We start from the raw sequence: 21,616 nt of genomic DNA on the forward strand, positions 1-21,616 counted from the left end.
AACTTTCTTACGTTTATGTTGCTTTGTTAGAGATGTGTATTTTCAGTAGTATTATTAACTTTCTTACGTTTATGTTGCTTTGTTAGAGATGTGTATTTTCAGTAGTATTATTAACTTTCTTACGTTTATGTTGGTGTGTTAGAGTTGTGTATTTTCAGTAGTATTATTAACTTTCTTACGTTTATGTTGCTTTGTTAGAGTTGTGTATTTTCAGTAGTATTATTAACTTTCTTACGTTTATGTTGCTTTGTTAGAGTTGTGTATTTTCAGTAGTATTATTAACTTTCTTACGTTTATGTTGCTTTGTTAGAGTTATGTATTTTCAGTAGTATTATTAACTTTCTTACGTTTATGTTGCTTTGTTAGAGTTGTGTATTTTCAGTAGTATTATTAACTTTCTTACGTTTATGTTGGTGTGTTAGAGTTATGTATTTTTATTCTACTTATATTCCTTTATTAAAATTTTGTCACTGTGTCATACTTATAAAGTTCTACTAGGTTTATGTTACTTTGTCGATTTTAGTGTACTGTGTTGTTGTTGTTTTTATCAGGTTCATATAACTATGGGATTTATACTACTTTTTGTAGGTTTATGTTATTTTTCGATTTTTAAGTTCATTTTGTTCTGTAACGTTACTTTGTTCTATCTATGATACTTTTGTTAGATTTATTTTCTGTTTATTAAGCTTGTGTTTTCACTTGGATTTCTTATACGTATCATTTTAGTGATATAATCTTGTATCATTTTAGTGATATAATCTTATCTCATTTTAGTGATATAATCTTATTTCATTTTAGTGATATAATCTTATATCATTTTAGTGATAGAATCTTATTTCATTTTAGTGATATAATATTATTTCATTTTAGTGATATAATCTTATATCATTTTAGTGATAGAATCTTATTTCATTTCAGTGATATAATCTTATTTCATTTTAGTGATATAATATTATTTCATTTTAGTGATATAATCTTATATTATTTGGGTGATATAATTTTATATCATTTTGGTGATATAGTCTTATTCGGGTAAACTATTGATTTTACTTCGAAAACTATTCAAGATGTGTCATTTTCGCTGAATAATTATATTTTTCCGTGCTAATTAATACGAATCGTGTCTCCAAATAGACCGAATTACCCATCTGTAGTCCCCAGTCTTCTGAGAAACTGGCCGATAAATTTCGCTTACTTCTAACAAAAGATACAAAACAATCACAAATAAGATTATATCACTAAAATGATTGTCTGTCAGAAGAAGACAGAGGAGGGATTAGAAAAAACCAGCCCGATGATTCATTGCCACAGCTGCTTATTAGCAATTCCCAGAGGGTAACGATTTTTTCTGCTTCGGTGATACCGGCATGAGAAGTTTTTAAAGGTACAAGAAAAACATTTCAAGTGACTTGATACCACGGTGACCAGGTTCAAAGTGTTGGCAACACATTATCAACTGACGTGTTCTTCCTACACTGATAAGCTGCATATTCAAAGAGGGCGAGTACACTGGAGCTCGAATGTCCGTCCAATCATCCAGATAGATGAATTAAGTTTAACACATTAATGTGCGTATCTAATAAACATGTGTGTCTAATACTAAACTAGGCTTTAATGATCGTATAAGGACCCGCTGATGAGCTCAGCATCTTCTCGAAAACTGCCTCCATTAGTGGTTCTGCCATACAGAACCCCAGGTTGTGTATCAGGAATCATCTAGTTATCACTGAAGCACTTAACTCAGGGAATGTTAACTTTTAAAAGTATCAGTCTGACTTTAAATTCGTTTTCTGATTTATTTCGTGTACTGATGTGGACATCTTGCCAGTTCTGGTTCCTTTTTATGGAAATAAGTGCGCTGTCACTGTTTCCAAATTCAGTCGAATCCATATTATTAGTCAGCATAACCTACTGCAGGTTTTTTTTGAGAAAGTGAATAAAAGCTCTCACTTATTTTGATACTTGTTTCATAGTTCTCAGTTTCAGTAAAAACTCTTTAATTCGATAAATAAAGAAAATTTTCGATTACATCGTTGTTTTCTCCACGGATGTTCTGAGGACTGTGATGAGGTTTTTATTTTACAACTTAAAAACCAAACCAAACTGGTTTACCTCTTTCTTCAGGGGCACAGCTATAAATGAAATACCTTTTTTTATGCATATAGACCACGCAGGGTGTACACCTGCAAGATGTTGACAGTTTTTTCATTCTTGTGATGTAAATGTTTTGAAATTGACTATACACACTTAGCGCCATCTGTTGGAGGCTTGTAAATCACAGGCCACAATAACATGTATCCTGAAGATATTTTTCTTATGCGTCCATACTTTAAAGAAGTGTTAAACAAGCTTGTTCTTCATTTTTCTGTTATATCATTCACCAATGATACTTTGAATGCTTTAATTTTAGAACTATGCGAAGATAACGCAAACGAACTGCACGTTTTAATTACATTTTGTTGTGTAAGACAAGTGACATTTTAATAAGTGGTTTATGTACATAATGACGTTTTAATACGACCCCCTAACTTACGCGAGTAGTTTTAAAATACCACAATAACCAACCTGTTTTGATTAGTTCAATACGTTTACTATTGTCTTGTGTCCTTCTTTTAGTCGTTAGTTCCCAGAATTGTTTTACGGCAATTTGAATATTATAAGTGCATATAAGAAAAACAAATGTGCCAAAGAGGATGTCGTAGGTAGTGTACCGACCGGAAGCCATCTATACTGATATATTGAATACTTATAATGTGGACCTGTAGGACAAGGTGTCATAGCTTCAGGCTTAGCTCATGATAATTCACAATCCTTATCACCGAATGAGTCATTTCCTTTTCAAAATAGTTCATAGAATAAGTCGGGTCTGTTCTTTGTTTTGCAACACAAAAACTGCTTTGAGATTTGGACTCCTTATAGGTGTTCATGAAGGTTTTGGTTTTGTTTAAATATAGTAATTTAGAAAATGGCGTTTTGCTCTGAGTAGAAATTATTACATCCATGCAGTTGTCAAATGTGGCCTTACGTAAACATTGGATGACCTTCTTCACAGATTGAAAGTTATAAAACATTAAATGTGATTAATTACTGTGGTTATTCTGAAATCAGAAGTCGCATTGACCGTGGCCCCTGTTGGCTATATGGGAACGCCAGGGAGAGAGAGTAAAGGGGGGGGGCAGTTTGAGCTGTTGTTCAGGTAGGTTGGTGCCCCGGGAGGGGAAGCAGTAGGAGTCCCTGTATGCGGTGGTGGAGACTCGCGCTAAGAAGCGGAGAAGGTTAGCAACACAGGAAGAAGCAGCACGTGCTGGGTAGTGATCGGTACCATTTTTCACAGGTAAGATGAAAACGAGTTCGTTCATTCACGTGTTTAAGCTGGTCTTTCTCATAGTGAGGTTTTTCTATTAAATAAGATATTTAAGACAACATTTGCAGTTCGATAACAGCACGTGTTGAGAATTTTAAAATGCTACGATATGCGTCTTCAGGGTGCAGATATTTTATATTGAAACTTTTTACGGTTGAAAAAGTCGCATGGTATGCGTGATATGTACAAGACGGCGCAGTGTATCTGTAGCTATAATAGTCTGCCGTACAAATGTGTATGAAAATGTTCAAACGACCAGTTTAAGCTAATCTTAATTACCAGAGCTATAGTGCCTTGCATTTTTATTGTGGTGTATTGGAAATTTCATTATTATTATTACTGAGTATTGAGCTTGAGTATTCGGAACACTCTGTATGGTATTTAACTCTATGGAAGAACAGGAACAAGTATGCGGCAGTTAGTGGCATGTTATCCCAGTGTCTTCGTCTAAGTGCTTCAGTCCCGGGAACGCTGGAAGGGCCGGAGAAACTCTGTTGTTTTCCCGCCACTTCGGTAATAAACATAAAAGTCTGTTTTGACGTCAGCACGTGAAACTCTGATAATATATATATATATTATCTATAATTAAAGTATTTTAACCCAAACTATAACTTAGTCTGCGTAACACTATGAGCCTTGTCGTGCAACAATGTGTTATATTAAGAACTTTATTTGTTCTTGCAGCAAACGTCCCTGTGTTTCTACTACCTGCGCGGAGGATGGGATTCCGAGTTGAGCTCGTTGACGGCATCGCTAGGTCTCGTGGGACCTACATCATACTTAACTGTTTCTTGCAGAGTTTTTAAAAAAGCGCTCAATAAACAGAAAGACCAAACAGATACAAACATAGAAAGGAAAAGAGCGAAAATTTCTGGCCTAGTGAAAGAATCGAATTCATCTGTTCATCTCACTATTATTAGACCGAAGTTTGTTGGATCGACACCCATAATAACAGGGCACGGGCTATGTTGCGTAATGATTGTACGAACTTCAATTATCGTCAGTGTAGAGAAGTTAAATATATTCTATTAAAATAATATGGAGATAATTGTTTTTCAAAATGATTCTGTGTGTAAGATATGTTTGTAAAAACGACATCATTCTGACTACAGTTTTTCAGGTTTGCAATCTATGGCTGATTATTCTGTACTTTGCCATTTGAAAAGCTATGAACTATGCGCAGCGAGTGTATGTGTTTTTCAATAACGATCAAATGATGATTAAACTTTATGTATATATATGAGTTGTACACGTGCTGCGTGTTTTCCAATGCTTCATTATATTGTATATTGTAATGAGTTGAAACGGTGATGATCTCTGCTTTAATGAGGTATATATGTAAGTAATATAAGTTGGTTGGTCCTTTCTCCGAGAAAAGGTACAAACATAAAGAGAAGTGGACTCTTCGCAGGAGGAATTGTTTATTGTGTGTATTGTTTATTGTGTGTATTGTTTATTGTAGAATTAAAGATTGCTGCTCGTTTTTCAATTACAGCATAATGGGACACATAAAGGAGGTGCAGCTGTCTGGTTCTCAAACTGTACTCTTGACAGACATGTGACTTTTGAGTATCCTAATCTGGAAGCTTATTCTTCCAACATTCATCCGCCTGTTTTTTGTTTTTTTTTCAGACTGTTATCCATTCTGTCAGAGAGCAATGCTGCTAAATTGTTGTTTTGTTTCTGACGAGGAAAGTTTGGTCTAATAAGAATATATATATATATCAACAGTAAGGACCAGAATGGCCATTCTTTTTTTAATGTTTCATTAAGCCTAAAAAGTATCCTGATACATGCATCTAAGAATGGGTGTAACTTCGGTTAAGTGACTCGTTAAGTCGCTGTTAACACCATGGAAGAAGTTTCCTACCTAATCGTGAATTGATTAAATTGATCATTTGCATCCTCGTAATTATTACGTAGGCTTTTCAGGTATGGACGTGTACAGCGTTTTAGCTCCAAAACTGTTTCAATACAAATATTTCACTCGTCCTAGAGTGTATAAAACATCTAAACAAATATGCAATGCTTTTACACATAAGCTGAGCAGAAACAGTCAATAATAAACTTTTATTCCTGGGAATAACGTGTCGCTTTTGAATCTTATTCGGTTTTGTTTTCCTATTCGACATTTTTCTAAACCTAATTGGTAGGGTTCAAGGTCATATCATGTAATCAGATCTCTACGGGTTCCGTAAATACGTTACTAATACAGGAGGAACGTTTTGAGTCCGTAAAACATTCGTTGCAGTTCTCTCTTACACTTTAAAGACGATTTGTACTTGGTTGTTGTTTTTTCTTTACAAATAAAGCAAACGCGGTAACTATGAAAATATATTACTTTTTTGGACATTTTCCCATGAATGATCTTTAGGATTTTTATGTTCTTAACTAAGAAACAATAAATAAAACTGTTTACCTTGTTGCATATAAATTTCGAAATCTATTTTTGTTACACACGCAACTTTGTTTTTTCCTCTACTAGGTTATGAATGGATAAATAAAAGTTGAAATTATTTAAGACAATCTGTGTTGTGATTGAAATTAAATATAACACTAATATGTTTAGTTAAAACTTTCATGCAGATTGAGTCGAAAGTGTAAAGTGTTATAATGCAAGTATTTAAAATCAATTACTTTGTGTATGCTGAAATCATCTGTGAATGTATCAAGTGCTGCCCTCTGACATCAAATATGATAAATATCTCTTTGAAAAACCATCTTCATGATGTATTCTAATTCAAGAAACTTCATAAATGACATGACTGAATTTATCGCATGTTCTAACATAATTTAGCATTAACTTTAAATAAGTTATGGAGCTACATAATATTTTATCATTTTCTGCTAAAAAAAACATAAGACATAATTATGTTTGATAGCAACACCCAAAGAAGACTACAAAAGTGTTGAATTTAGCAAGATATACGAGTAATACGTTATTAAAAGCAAAGATATTTTACATGTTAAAACCCCAGAATTCTCGTTATTTTAGTTTCCTAAGGTAAAGTACTCGTATATGCATATAGAGTGATGCAGATAGTTTTATACAGTTTATCCCTTGTTGTATGACTATAAAAAGTAATGCACATAGTTTTACACATTTTGTCCCTTGTTGTGCCACCGTAGAATGGTACAGATAGTTTCACACAGTTTGTCCCTCGTTGTACCACCTTGTAGAATGGTACAGATAGTTTCACACAGTTTGTTTCTTGTTGTACCACCTTGTAGAATGGTACAGATAGTTTCACACAGTTTGTTTCTTGTTGTGCCACCATGTAGAATGGTACAGATAGTTTCACCCAGTTTGTTTCTTGTTGTGCCACCGTGTAGAATGATACAGATAGTTTCACCCAGTTTGTTTCTTGTTGTGCCACCGTGTAGAATGATACAGATAGTTTCACACAGTTTGTTTCTTGTTGTACCACCTTATAGAATGGTACAGATAGTTTCACACAGTTTGTTTCTTGTTGTACCACCTCGTAGAATGGTACAGATAGTTTCACCCAGTTTGTTTCTTGTTGTGCCAGTGTGTAGAATTCAATAATGATCTGCATCATTATACGCAGTGGCACAAGGAACAAACTATCCGAAACTTTCCGTATCGAAGTTTGTTTCTTGTTTTGCCACTGTGTAGAATGCCAGAGAGAGCTTGAAACACTTTGTTCCTTGTTGTGCCACTGTGTAGAATGATGCAGATAGTTTCAACCAGTTTGTCGCTTGTAACTGAAACAATAATCTATCCCGCTGTGATAGTCGTAGATGCGCAATTTACCAAAATAAAATTTAGGCGTGTTAATAATGTTTTCAGAATGATGTATTTATTTTAATCTTTCGAATTATTGCTCTGACATAATTGCACGTGAAGGAATGCAGTGTAAAGTTAATAAATTTTTTAATAGACTAGATTTCCATGAAAAGCTGAAGTGGAATATTCTGTATGGTTTAGAATGTATTTCGATAATGTTAGACAAATGTGTATAGCTGAGAAAAAAAAATACATGCATTTTGTACTACACTAAACCGTAAGTTGTAACATATTTTTGTGCGGACATGTTATTACGTCACTAAGCCCGGCATGGCCAGGTGGTTAGGGTCCTCGACTCGCAATATGAGGGTCGCGGGTTCGAATCCCCGTCCCACCAAACATGCTCGCCCTTTCAGCCGTGTGGGCGTTATAATGTGACGGTCAATCCCACTATTTGTTGTTAAAGAAGTAGCCCAAGAGTTGGCGGTGGGTGGTGATGACTAGCTGCCTTCCCTCTAGTCTTACACTGCTAAATTAGGGACGGCGAGCGCAGACAGCCCACGTGTAGCTTTGTGCGAAATCCATAACAAACAAACAATTACGTCACTACATAAAACAACCGAGTACAGAACATAAAATTATCCACTTCGCTTTCGTTATGGATTGTGAAACGATTCCCTGGATTGTTTACACATAATCTGCGCATCATAATACAATCACAAACATTTTCCACATCTTTCTGTAATATTGAATGCATCTTTATGTAAAGTATTAAGCCTTGATATATATGTTAACATATATAAATATCTAACCGCTACGCACAATAACTAGTGACATTTCATATATTGTAATTGCTTTCCACTTTCTTGCATAAATGACTTTTCACTATACCATATTATCTTTTGGAAACATAATTTTAATTTTTTTCTTTTCAGAACATACAAAATTTGTTAGAAGAAGATAAAAATTCAAGTGTTGGATTCACTGTGAAAAATAAAAGCAGGAATTATTGGACTGAGTCCTTCACTGTTAAGTTATCTATCACTGAATGTTGATTGGTGAGAATAACGTGGGAGAATAACCATCTTATCAAGAAAATCCTGAGAATTTGTCATAAAAAATTAGATTAGAATCGTTGACTGGTCTGCCTCTGAATGGATGATGACCAGTGTCCAGATGTAGTATGGCTGAACAGAGCCTAACAATGACCACTAGTACTGAAGAAGATGGTGCAAAGTCGGTTGATGTTGCCAACACTCGCAAAAGAAAACGCTTAAGCGCTGTTGTGGACAAACTCGCTACTCAAATCGAGAAGAGAAATACTGAGGGCATTCCTGAAGAGACAATTTCAAGCAGTCAAGAAAGAACAGTTGAAGAAAAACCGCAAGAGGAGAAATTTTGTTTGGTGCCTGCTAGACATATTAAAGTCCCTAAAGCACCTCAGAAGCAACTTTCAGTTGATTCTGATATCAGTTTAACAGCTCAAGCAAAACTTGATTTGGGAGAGGTAGAAGAAGACTTATCTGAGCATATAGATACAGTTCCAGTTAGCATGCCTCCAACTATAGAACACATTTTCGAATCTCCGTCTTTCGAGTCTCAATCTCGCCAGAGATCGCCACGATCGCCTATGTTTCGAGTACCAACTCCTGTCTATTCAGACGTGTCAATTCCTTTAGACAGTTCATACCATTACGACTCTAGCAGGAAGCCATTGTTCCAGCGGACCTCTGAAGACACCGATCTCGGAGAAAAGATAGATGAGAAATCGCCTTCTTGCATCTTCACTCCTCCAGCTTCAGGGGGCAGTCGCGAGGACAGTGAATCTCGCTCCACGGAGCAAGAACTTCCACTCAGTCCAGGACCTGAAGGAGAGAGAACTGATGATCCGTTTCTTGGAGATACAATCTCCACTTTCAACCTTGAGGAAGGGGCACCTAAACAATTTTTGTCACCTTATCTACACCCTCCTCCTGTAACTACACCTCAAGGTGTACTTGGTATGGTTGATGGAGCAGTTCGGCCAAAGGTACCACTAGTTGAGAGTCCCATTCCCACCTTCCCCATCTGCAATTGTCACCACTGCAAAACCCTAGCTGGGCGTACTAGTGGGAGATTTGGACATCATTTGTCTTTTGGCTTGTCGTGGGATGAACCAGGACACCAGGGGTCACTACTTGAGGCAGTAAAAATGCTTCCTAGTTCACCTATATCACCTCTTACCCCCATCTCACCATTTACGTCTGGTTATGAAACCTTTTTTCAGCCAAAATATTTACCAGAACTTTACCGTCGGCGAAGTCATTCTGACAGTGACCTTCAGCAATGGCTAGAAGGTAGCACAGAACAAAAGCAATCTATGATGGCCCCTCCTCCGCACCTTCAAGAGGCAGTACACGGTACTGTGATACGACATGGTCGCCTTGTTCCGAAGCCATTAAAAATACCTAACATACAGAAGAGCGGAAGCTTGGAATCAGACCAATCAACACCACAGGACTCGCCATTAGACCTGTCGATGAAGACACGCAGTCCAAGACCAATGCTCATACCAGAGAAGCCACTTGGCGGTGCTATACCAGAAACCGTGTCGAAAACGTATGTACCCTTGTCTCCCGGTACTTATACTAGTGAACACGAGGTTAGTCCCCATGGCTCTCATTCTTTTACCATGTTTGACATGACACACCCAGTTAGTGCTGGAGTAGGAACTCGGGGGTTTCTTACTCTCAAGACAGAGTTAGGGTCACACTTTGGTACGCCAACGTCTCCAGTGGTTACAGAAAGTGGTCTGTTAAGACGAGATAGTCCAGTAGTGAGATACAATTTAGAGGTAGAGGGAGCTACAGGTCAAGAAGTTGCATACGTGTGTCCCATTTGTAGTCAGATGTTTTCGCTACATGACAGACTAGCCAAACATATAGCGTCGAGGCACCGAAGTAGGCAGAACGAAACCGTTTCGAAAACCTACGCATGTGAGGTTTGTAAGCGCTCTTTTGCTCGAAGTGACATGCTTACCCGCCACATGCGGCTACACACGGGAGTGAAACCCTACACTTGCAGGGTGTGTGGCCAGGTTTTCAGCAGAAGTGACCACCTGAGTACACATCAGCGTACCCACACAGGAGAGAAACCGTATAAATGTCCACAGTGTCCCTACGCTGCTTGCAGAAGGGACATGATTACGCGCCACATGAGAACGCATGCGCGCTACGAGCTTCCAGACAGCAGCTCTAGCGTTGAAGATGTCAGTGAATCACCTCGAGAAAAATCACCCAGAGAGAAAGTGATCGTAGAAGAGTTTGGGTCATCTTCACCCACGCAGAAGATGAGTGCCTTAACCGTTAGGAGTCCAACGACGCCATCTAGTGGGTCCCCTGGAAAAGAATGACCACAGACGTATGTTTAGGTTAGTAAACATTTCCTATATTGTTAAAATATTTTAATAATTTCAACTAAAAAAGTCACCACACTTACTTCGCAGTATTTTTGAGTAGTTAAGTAGTATTTAGCTTTAGGGCAAAGCATAGCTTTGTGGCTAGCATGTTGGACTGCTGTTTAAAGGGTCCAAGGTTCGAGACGTGATGCCGCTGTACATGCTCCGAACAAAGAAAACGCCCTTGTGAAATATATTAGCTCTTTCTATTATTACCTAGTCTCACTCAGAATTATCTTCCTGGTAAGTTCCACATAAATTCTGAATCCCAGATTAACGTAATAACACTTCTACACCATCTAAGAGCTGTTAAGGCAATTCTAAATTCCTGATTAGTATGTTGGAAGTGTGTATTGAATTTCTGACCTGTTTTAAGAAACGAGCCATTTCTTTGAAAATGACACAAAGACTTTTTTTATTAAAGCGTTAAGAAGATAGTAACGTCAGGTAATCATTGACTCTATTGTTAATATTATATATCAAGAAGACAGTAACGTCAGGTAATCATTGGCTCCATTGTTAATATCAGACATCAAGAAGATAGTAACGTCAGGTAATCATTGACTCCATTGTTAATATTAGACATCAAGAAGACAGTAATGTCAGGTAATCATTGACTCCATTGTTAATATTATACATCAAGAAGACAGTAATGTAAGGTAATCATTGACTCTATTGTTAATATTATACATCAAAAAGACAGTAATGTCAGGTAATCATTGACTCTATTGTTAATATTATACATCAAGAAGACAGTAATGTAAGGTAATCATTGACTCTATTGTTAATATTATACATCAAAAAGACAGTAATGTCAGGTAATCATTGACTCTATTGTTAATATTATACATCAAGAAGACAGTAATGTCAGGTAATCATTGACTCTATTGTTAATATTATACATCAAGAAGACAGTAATGTCAGGTAATCATTGACTCATTGTTAATATCAGACATCAAGAAGACAGTAACGTCAGGTAATCATTGGCTCCATTGTTAATATCAGACATCAAGAAGACAGTAATGTCAGATGATCACTGATTCCGTTGTTAATATTAGACATCGAGAAGACAGTAATGTCAGGTAATCATTGACTCCATTGCTGCTAATGATATTATAGAACAAGAAACGGACTTTAGCGTTGGTTAATCAGCGAGTTCATTCGTGTTCATACTATACATGTCAAGAAAAAGATATTGTTCGCTAATCAGTGACTGCTTTTACGTTCTTAATACGTAAACCAAAAGGACGGTGATGTTGGTTATTCGTGGACTCGATTTATGTTTGATTTGTTTTTATGTGACATGGATACTTGTAGCCCCCTAATATCTTTGCCACCTAAAACCTGTAGAATGAGTAGTTAACGTTGACGCAAATTTGGGTGTGTAGCTAAATTTCCAGAGAGAGCTCTTGCCAGCATTTGGTGCCGAAATTGTTTAAACTTTATGTTAATGACTAAGAATAGAGAGGTAAGACTGGTTCGATCAGGTCACATACCTAATCCATAGGATTAGACTCTCGGATATACTCAATTGTGCATTAGGCTTACCATAAGGTTGGTTGCTTTCTTCTAGCCTGGTGTCAGAAATTGTTTACAATGTTTCCAATAAGAGGAGAATAGATTGTGGAGGAGCACAGTTCTACTGCAACCATTATCAGGTGTCAGTAACCAAGCATAATGGTGATCTTATATAAACATACAGTTCTACCTCAGACAGTATGAAGTATCAGTAATCAACAATAATGGTGATTTAATATAAACATGCATGAAGAACAATGGGATAAATCCAGAAGACCAATAAACCGAGTGGTTATACTCCTGCAATGTTGGTAGTGTATCTATCTGCTGGCTAATTGTATACGTTCAATTCCACAAATAGCCTCTATTACTAAATTGCAATTACCTTTAGCAAATTAAAGTTCAGACTCATGCCCATGGGCTAGCTGGAAGATTTGTTGTTGCCAAAAGCTAAGAGTTTATAGAAGACAGAAATTTGTATGATGTTCGTCTCGCTTTAAACAGGCACCAACTCTACTGGAGCCGAGAAGCTGCGTGATCGACGTCATGTCGGCTACTGAAATTTGACAAAAGAACTCTGTCGGGGGGCAGTTTTAATAGTCACTTTAGCAACACGCACCTTCGTGGTGGCCCTGGGGCTAATTATGTGTTTGACCTGCTAGATGTTGCAACAGTAAACTGCTGTTACCACCAGATTTTAACCCCAACTGCTTACACTAATTTCTTCTCGTGAATCGATCTCGCTATTTCCTTTTTCTACTTTTAGTTAGATAATATTGTTATGTAAAGTGTTATTTATTTTATTCACACATATTAAGAGTGACACTTTAGAAGTTCCACTCCGGTGCCACAAAATTACGTCATAATTACCTAATCTTTTTGTCTAGACTGTGGTGAAAGGGTAATTGTACGAGGTCGTTGATATCTATTCGTTTCATATTTTCCTTTCCCATGTAATAGCCTCTATTTGACTTGTATTTGTATATAGTGAATTTGAATTTCATGACGTAAGATATGTGAATTCATTAATGTGTGAAATACTAAACTTAAATGATGCAAAGAGGATGAGAGTAGGATAAAAGATCATACAGAAACAGATGCCAGACTTATAACAAGTTGCATACGTACCTGTACCACAAACAACTAACCCCTTTCAGAATTTTTGAGAATTCGCAAGTATCAGTTGTCCATCAGTGTAATTAAAATTGTAAGTACATAGTTCCTGCCGTTTCCCGAATCTGATTGGTTACTTCTAAAAGGACGGCTACATATTAACAGTAATGGGGTAGGTCAACCTAGTTCTCATTTCAAATCAACTTACAGAAACAATGCAAAAACAGAGAGAGTATGATAAATAATTTGACAAAGTTTCTATAACTAATAATAGTCCGATATTAAACATTTTTTTTCCAAAACATAATCATTAAACCACGTTTCAGAAATCACAGTTTACTGTACCTTGACTTTCGATATGTTATTGATACTTAGGTACTAGATGTTTCATTTTATAAATATTATATAAACGTTATACGGTCTCAAGTTATTGAACTAAAACCTACTTCAAATTAATTAGCATTTTACTTAGGTGGATATGCGATAAAAGTTTCCTGTACACACATAATCTTACCCCAAATAATTTCACTCTTTCACTGACGTTAGATGTGTTTTATGATATAAGATTTGTAGTAATTATTTGTGGTTCTGAACTAAGACGCTTTATGAGTTTGGAAGTTTTAGTCATAGCGATGCACGCATGAATAAGCTAATAACATGCTTGTAATTGTACAGCCGATTGCTTGCTGCACGCTCACAGTAAAAGTGGTAATGTAAAAAAACCTTAATTTACGTTTCCAAGCTGTCGAAAAGTATCTGTGCTTACAAGATTGAGCGATTAAAAGTTATTTTAACCGAGAACCCGATTCGTTCCAAATTCTATGCTATTGGGTCATTTCGAATCACAACCGTTGATATACTCTGTTGGTCTTTGCACGCGTTGCCATGGTAAATCTGACAACAAAGTATAACCTAGTAGCTATAATATGGCAATTGAAAACTCTCTGAATCACGTCAAAAATTAGAGAATACTACGAATTAGTTTCCTAGGTTGGAAGTATTAGCTGTCGGCTGATCGTCTTGGAAACGTTTTTTTTTTCTTTCTTTTTTTTTGTGATAACCACGGGTATCGAAACCCACTTTGTAACGTTACGAGCCTTCAGAGTTACCGCTCAGCCGCTGGTGGGTACTTTACTTTTACTGTACAAACCGTTATGTACCCTAGTTGATGATTGTGTTCAGCATCATTTTGTGGCATATTTACTAAGAAAAATAATTTTATCTCCTTCTTATCCTATTTTTATCCTGTAGGTTACCCGGAACCTTGCAGTACTGTAACGGCTCTTCTGACAGAAACTATTACATAACTGACTGAGTCACTTTAATGGGTGAATGTTAAAAAATTCAAACATTTTTGAATCGACATTTTAGTCACATTTAGGCGGTTATCATGAAATAAATTGTACATATATGTGTACACCCATATGTATTATGTAAATTCACGACACGTTCTTTGTTAATGACCCAAATAATGTACTGAACTTAATTTTTTTGTTATGTATAACTAGGGGAATTATGCTTTGACCCCTTGCAATGAAAATGATTATTAAAAGGTTCATTGAAGAATCTACTATTTACGTATGAGACGGTCCTTGACCAGCTTTAGCACAGTCACCCAATCGGAACATCACTCTGGCTTTTCCGTGATACCTATAAAAAAAAACATTCTCAGACGTAGTTAGAAATCATGTTTGGTCTACTTTCGATTACATGACTTAATCAGAGTCAGCACTATATAGGTGATTAACAATAACATAGTGCCACTGTTGCAGAGACTGTTGAAACAGACTGAAGTTAAAAACTACTATAAGCAATAGTATTTTTGATTAAAAAATAAAATTACATTAACTAAATGTCAAAATATATATATATATTAAATTGCTATAATAGTAAAAAGCAAACAAAAAACAGCAGTAGTATTATGTAAAATATTTTGCACAACGCATAATCTATGAGAAGGATATGACGAGAAGTATAGAATTTGGATGTTTGTCTGGATTCGGTGATACGCATGCGCATTACCGACAAAGTGTAGTTTACGTTAGAGGTGGTAAGTACTTTCGTAAAGAGTTCGAAATCACTAGTTATTTTCAGTTTTCATGACAAAAGAAGAGGGAATCCTCAATAGCCGCGGCACTTGAATTTTTTTAGGCGGTATTAGAGTAAATTCATCTATGAGACCTTTATTTCCCCTTTTGTTAGCTATATTTTTGTGCGCCAGCGATACCAAATGTGGAGCGCGCGTATACCCAATTTGATTTTATTATTCACCAGGATCTCTACCAGCTTACCCTCAAATTGAAATTCTTTTAGGCAGGATAAGAATAAATTACTCTACGACACCTTGGGCGTGGTCAAATATATCAATCGAAAGAGTTTGACCTCCTGAGTCCAAAACTGTAATTAGATCTCAAATCGGTCACGTTGATGGAGTTATGAGTTAAACGTTTGTACTTTAAAAAAAAACAAAAAAACTCAGAGTCATTCTATGAGCCACAATGCCGCGGCTGAAAATCTATTTTAGTCGGTGAAACATGATTACAGCTTAATAATGTTATTTAATAGTATTTAAAGAGTTTATCGAATTTATTTTTCCTGCGTGATAATGCATGTTCTTTGCTTTAGGCGAATTACCAAAATACGCCAAATCGATGTATATCCCTGCTATTGCAAATGAGTGTTTTTTCAAAGTACGACAGAAAAAAGCCGATCGATGTTCCGATTTATAGTCACTTAAGTTTAACGTTGTTTACTTGCCAAAACGTACAACAATTACCAATCAACTAATACCAACTTCTCCTAAGTGGTACCAAACGAACCGTCTAGGTCCCAAGGCTTGCACAAAGGTAAAAATGTTTACCCTGCCTCATCAATATCTAAGTGGTGTCAAACGAATCACCTCGGCCCCGAGGTTTGCACAAAAGTAAAACTCTTCACCCTAACCCCTTTGGAAACCTGGATATTTCGTGAAAACACTTTTAACGGGTTTCCCAGTAAGCGGACCAAAAATTTAGCATTGATTTACATTAAAGCACGTAAATAAGTAGGCCTACTAATTACCGTTCGTAACTTGGTTAAAGAAATTAAATTTACATTATAGCGGCAATGAACATTTAACTGAAAAAGTGCAAAATCGTAGTTCAGACATTAAATTTGCATTATTGCGGCCCTGTAAAGGTGGGTCATAGTCCCACTGGTTCGATAGTTTCATAAGGAATTTCAGAAGCTAGCATTTACAATCTCTATCATAGATGGCGGTTTGTTAAATTTATTTTAATATTAGTATGTGTGTTTTATTATAGCAAAACCACTTCGAGCTATCTGCTGTGTTCACCGAGGGGAATTGAACCCCTGATTTTATCTTTGTAATTCTTCTCTCACGAGGGGACATTAATATTAGTGTCATTTCTTTGTAAAAAACAACAACATTTGTTTAAATAAAGTAAATTAATTAAAGGCCAGTACGTTTATGCTAATTTGGAAGTTTCATTTAAAATCATATAAAGTTTATTAATATAATATTTTTATCGTCACTGTGATCTAAGCCATGGCTGGAAATCATTACTGGATTCATCGAGAATTTTTTTTTGTCAATTTCTCTATTTACGTGTTCTTTCAAATAGTTTTTAACTCTACTAAAATTGCTGTAATTTAATCAATTCTTTATTTTTCAGGTACACGAAATTCTTGAATTGCTGATAACAAGATGCTGTTAGATATACGTCATTCATTACTTCATGTGAACGACGATATCGACCACGTGGTTTTTGGTGTTTCAGCCACCTGTTCCTCCCCCTTTCCATGAATTGTTTCACTTTTTGTCGGATGAGAATCTGTGTATCACTCTCGCGCGTAATGACATCACCAGTCCTCTTGTAAAAATGTCCGAGCAGTTCTAACACATTATCTCTGTGGTTCTAGAGCTTCTGATTGTCTAATTGTTCAGATTGTTCCAGTTGAGTTGAGTTTCGATGCTGGCGAGCGGACACGTTAATGTGTGATGTACTTTTATCTCTGGATGAGCTTTAGAATGAAGTCTGACTATCTGGTCTATCGTGATACTGATAAAATATGAGATTTTCTTGATCGAATATAGAAATGATGTGACTGTATTCTTTATAGAGGACTTCTATCATGGTGTTTTAAGGTGTAGTGCTGTAAATATCGATTTATAAATGGTAAAATGCCACAAATCGACAATATTTAATAACTAGAGTCACTAATTCTTGGATTTTTATACATAAAGCGACTCCTGGTGTTTTTCACCAACTCCACTCGTATCCTACCAGGAAAAACAATGGAAATTACAACAAGTTCCGGTTACATCTCAACAGGAAAAAATAATAGAAGCGACCAGCAGCACCAGTTGTATTCCAAGAAAAAAAAGCGGAAATGACCACTATAAGCTCCAGTTGCATACAAAAGGAAAAAAATAACGCATAAATGAAATGAACAGTTTCCAGGAACAATTTTCGTAATAAAAATCGAAATATAAAATCTACGATTCCTTTAAGCTCAAAACTGATGGATTCACACAGTTCGTAAAGCAACGTGTATGTTTCCACACTATGTGAATTTTAAACCTTTTACGTTACCAGTCAAATAGTTTTTTTTTTCTAATTTAGTAGTTTGATGAAAATTGTACACTATTCTGCATAAATATATATATATTTTTTACTTATGATTAGTAAAACGTTGTTTAAAAAATCTTGTACTTTTAAAAGGCATTGAAATATTGACGTAGAGTCGGTTAAAAAAAACTCTATTGCTTATTTCGTCATGCATCCCAGTTTTGCACTAGTCGTTGCCTCGGCAACTATGATAATTAGGCTACTTTTTTATAATACTCAACTCATTAAAAAATTGACGAGATTCCGATAACCCCGTGAACAGCTGATATCGGACGCTTGTTTCAGTGAGGATATGTAAAAATAGTTGTGTAGATATATATATATATATAAGTAGAATCTTGTTTTTACCATTATCAGAATTATTGTCATTGGTCACCGTTTGCTCACTTTTTTCGTTTGTTTATTTTACTTGTGACATTTTATGTTTGGCAGCTGACTTGTGCCAAACACTTCTGCACCGTAGTACAGTTAATTGATATTTTTGTTTCTTTGTGAGTTTAGTGTGCTCATCTGGTGCTCAAGTTCTTTGTAAATATCATTGTAAACACTAACTTTAAAAGAATGCCCATTAATGGGTCATTTTTTTCTTCTGCTTATTCTGTACAATATTTGGAGCCTTGTGGTCACAAGTGGGCTACGCTAGAAAAAAAAAACCTGTCATATGGAATATAGGAGAAACAGAAACCAGAACATTTTCGTGTTTGATGCACTCTTAAGAATATGAACTTTTCATTGGCAAACAGATCTTTCAAACACTATATATATATATATATTGTAGTTTCAGGAGAGAACTTTCAAACAGAATGTATGTATATGTATATATTGTAGTTTCAGGAGAAAAACTTTCAAACAATATATGTTATATGTCGTAGTTTCAGGAGAGAATTTTAAACAATATATATATATATTTTAGTTTCAAGGCAGAATTTTCAAATAGTGTACAGAATTTCGCTAAAGGTGTACAGATTGAGCAATTGATTAAATTTCAATGCGGAAGTTTTGAATAGATCTTTTAAGCTACAAGCATCTTATTTCCGAAATTCGGCTTAATACACGCATGCGTATCTCTCATGTTCAATTTCTGTAACATACTGTAATACTTACCATGAAAGTTTATTATTGTCACAAACACATATACATATAATCTTTGTTTTAAACTGACTGTGTGAAAGAACTTAATACAGTTTTGCTGAAGTTTCCAGAAAAACAAAAGAACATTCCTTAAACACTGGAACGTACTTTCTGACTCGTTTTCAAATTAAGTTCTGGGTTTTTCACTTCTAGTCTATATAAGTTAAAGTGTAGGTCACCACATTATCACTGCTGAAGTGGAAAGGCACATTTGCCAAACACGACAAACAATTAACACAGAAACAAGTTTTTAAAGGCTTGAAAAAAAGTCACGTATTATGTGACGAAACTGACGAACTTTGCTTTCCCGGTAAAACAAGTGTAATAAGTTTATGTGACCCATCACAGTGAAGAGCAAATTTTTTTACATTGTCGTATTAATTAAACGCCATATGGAAACATTAATTGTAAATATATAAATATTTCCTACACCCTCTGTTTTGTTTCGATGCAGTAAACGTTATGTGCATTTTGTTCAATGACTTTACATCTTACGATCTCTTTCAATTTGGATACATCTCGTTTGTCAGCTGATTCACAACCCTAATCGTCCGATGAAAAAAATAAATGGACGAGACTGTTCATATGTTTACACATTAAAATAATTAATACTGAAGAAAGTACTATACACCATTAGATAAGAACATGTCTTCTTTTCATACTTGTTTGTTTGAACGTTAAAAACTGTATTTCAAGGTCATGCTCCACTCAATGTTTAATTTTATAGAAAATTAAATTTGATTCAATAAATATAACTTGTAGCTAGTTTAATATATCAAACTTGTTGTTTCTTTGCGTGTGTGTGTGTGTGTGTTTTTTTTTTATTAAAATGCTATGACATAGTGTACTATCCAATATTTAAAACTTAAATATTAATAATAAATAAATCAGAGTTTATCTAATTTACAACAGAAGCGACATCTGTTGGAGAAGTCAGTGTCGTAGTATCAATTTGAAACGAAAATTTGAACTTGAGTAGTTTTTATTGTTGTCGTGAAAAGGTCAGACATTGTTAATAAATGTGTTTTTATGTATTTCAAGTCAGCACGTTCATTACTCTAAGTTTGTAGCTTTAAACTTAAAACTAATTAATGATTGTTTCCTTAGGAACTTCTAAGCATTTCGTATGATGGTCACTTGCTATTGTGAATAATATTGTGATTTTGCAGACTTTAGATATTTGTTTATTTAGTAAATATATAAATGTTTTAGGTATATATATACGTTGATGTACTGAATTTTGTATGTCATTGTATAAATATTTGTTTGGTGTTTTTAAACTGTGAACAATTACACTCACCCATGAATTGCTCAATCTAAATACTTCCTTTCTGTGTACAGTTAAACTAGGTTAAAACCTCAGAAGATAAGTAAGCCTGTGATTGAGTGCCCATCCTCCACCTGTTGGTCTATTCTCTGTTTGTCCCGATAGGTGGAGCGTCACTGTGATGAGATCCTCTTTTGGTGGATGTGATGTTACTATTGTTGAATTTTTAAAATTGTTGTATATCGAACATCATGGTTAAAAGATACCACTGTCTTTTACTGTTGCTTTCCTTGAACCTTCTCCCAATTTCAGTTATCCGTTCCTACACTGGATCATTCCCCAGTTTGGATAATCCGTTCTTACACTGTACCCTTCCCTTAATTTGGATTGTCTGTTCGTTCACTGGCCCTTTCCCATACTCGGAATTATCCGAAAGTACACTGTACTCATCCCTCAAAATGCATGTCTATTCTTACACAAGACTCTTCCCTCAATGTGGATTATCCGTTCGTACATTTAAACGAGGTGTGATACAGTTCGCCTGAAATATTTTAGTATGTAATGTAGATTTTTTGCACAAAAATAATAGAACGTTCACGATTTTCTTCGTATTTTGTACATGTATTTTGTCTTTCATTTAAAGAGATATATATATACATATATCGACAATGGGAATAAAACTTTTGAAACTATTAAAGATGGCTGTAATGTGTAACTTGGATTACTAAAGACATATTTGATTGAGAGTGTAAGTTTTTGTTTGGAAAACAGTAAGTCACGAGCTTCATTAGTAACAAAAGAAACACTAAACTTGTTGTTACACTAACTTTAAAACTCACTGCGGAACTAAATATGCATTCCAGTTCCTTCTAGATTTTAATTCAGTTAATAATCGAGATAGTTATCACATTTTCTACATTACGTTAATACCACTATATTTGTTAAATTTTGCTAAATCTTTTATGTCCAGCGTATCACGTCGATTATATACCTGTAGAAAAGAAACGGCAACAACTTATTATCTTTCACATTTCGAATGAGTTAGATAATAGAATCTGGTAAATAACTGCATTCTGGTTAAGAAGTGTTTGTAGAGGATACACTTCGGTTTAAATAATTGGAGGTAAAATAAATGTGTTGATATAAGAACTGATCTGGAACTGATCATGGCTTGTCCCGGTATTTCTGCAACTGTATAGAGAAGTCAAACAGGTGTATTTACGTGTTTTACACTCACTAAAAAGAAACATATCATTCTATAGGTATTTGAAGAACTTGTAGCAATCCGCCACAATTTAATTCTTCGTATTGTTATCCGACACTGGGCAGCTTGTAAATAATTGAATAAGTAGAGTTGTTTAAACATTTGTTTAACAACAAGTTTTATTTTCGATACCTCACTACTATA

At 35.3% G+C, this 21,616-nt stretch overlaps 1 protein-coding gene across 3 annotated transcripts in view; it reads left to right on the top strand.

The window, feature by feature from the left end:
• LOC106461370 overlaps positions 1 to 20,905 on the top strand; it is a 78,844-nt gene extending 57,939 nt beyond the window's left edge. For all 3 annotated transcript variants that reach the window (XM_022388316.1, XM_013921188.2, XM_022388317.1), the window contains 2 exons: positions 8,048 to 10,521; positions 16,854 to 20,905. In XM_022388316.1, coding sequence (XP_022244024.1) covers positions 8,296 to 10,503 — 2,208 coding nt within the window. In that variant the 5' untranslated portion in view covers positions 8,048 to 8,295 and the 3' untranslated portion in view covers positions 10,504 to 10,521; positions 16,854 to 20,905. The remainder of the gene's footprint in view (positions 1 to 8,047; positions 10,522 to 16,853) is intronic.
• Positions 20,906 to 21,616: the final 711 nt, after the last annotated feature.

This window comes from Limulus polyphemus, unplaced genomic scaffold (genome assembly GCF_000517525.1).
Source record: "Limulus polyphemus unplaced genomic scaffold, Limulus_polyphemus-2.1.2 Scaffold945, whole genome shotgun sequence".
NCBI classification, from domain to species: domain Eukaryota; kingdom Metazoa; phylum Arthropoda; class Merostomata; order Xiphosura; family Limulidae; genus Limulus; species Limulus polyphemus.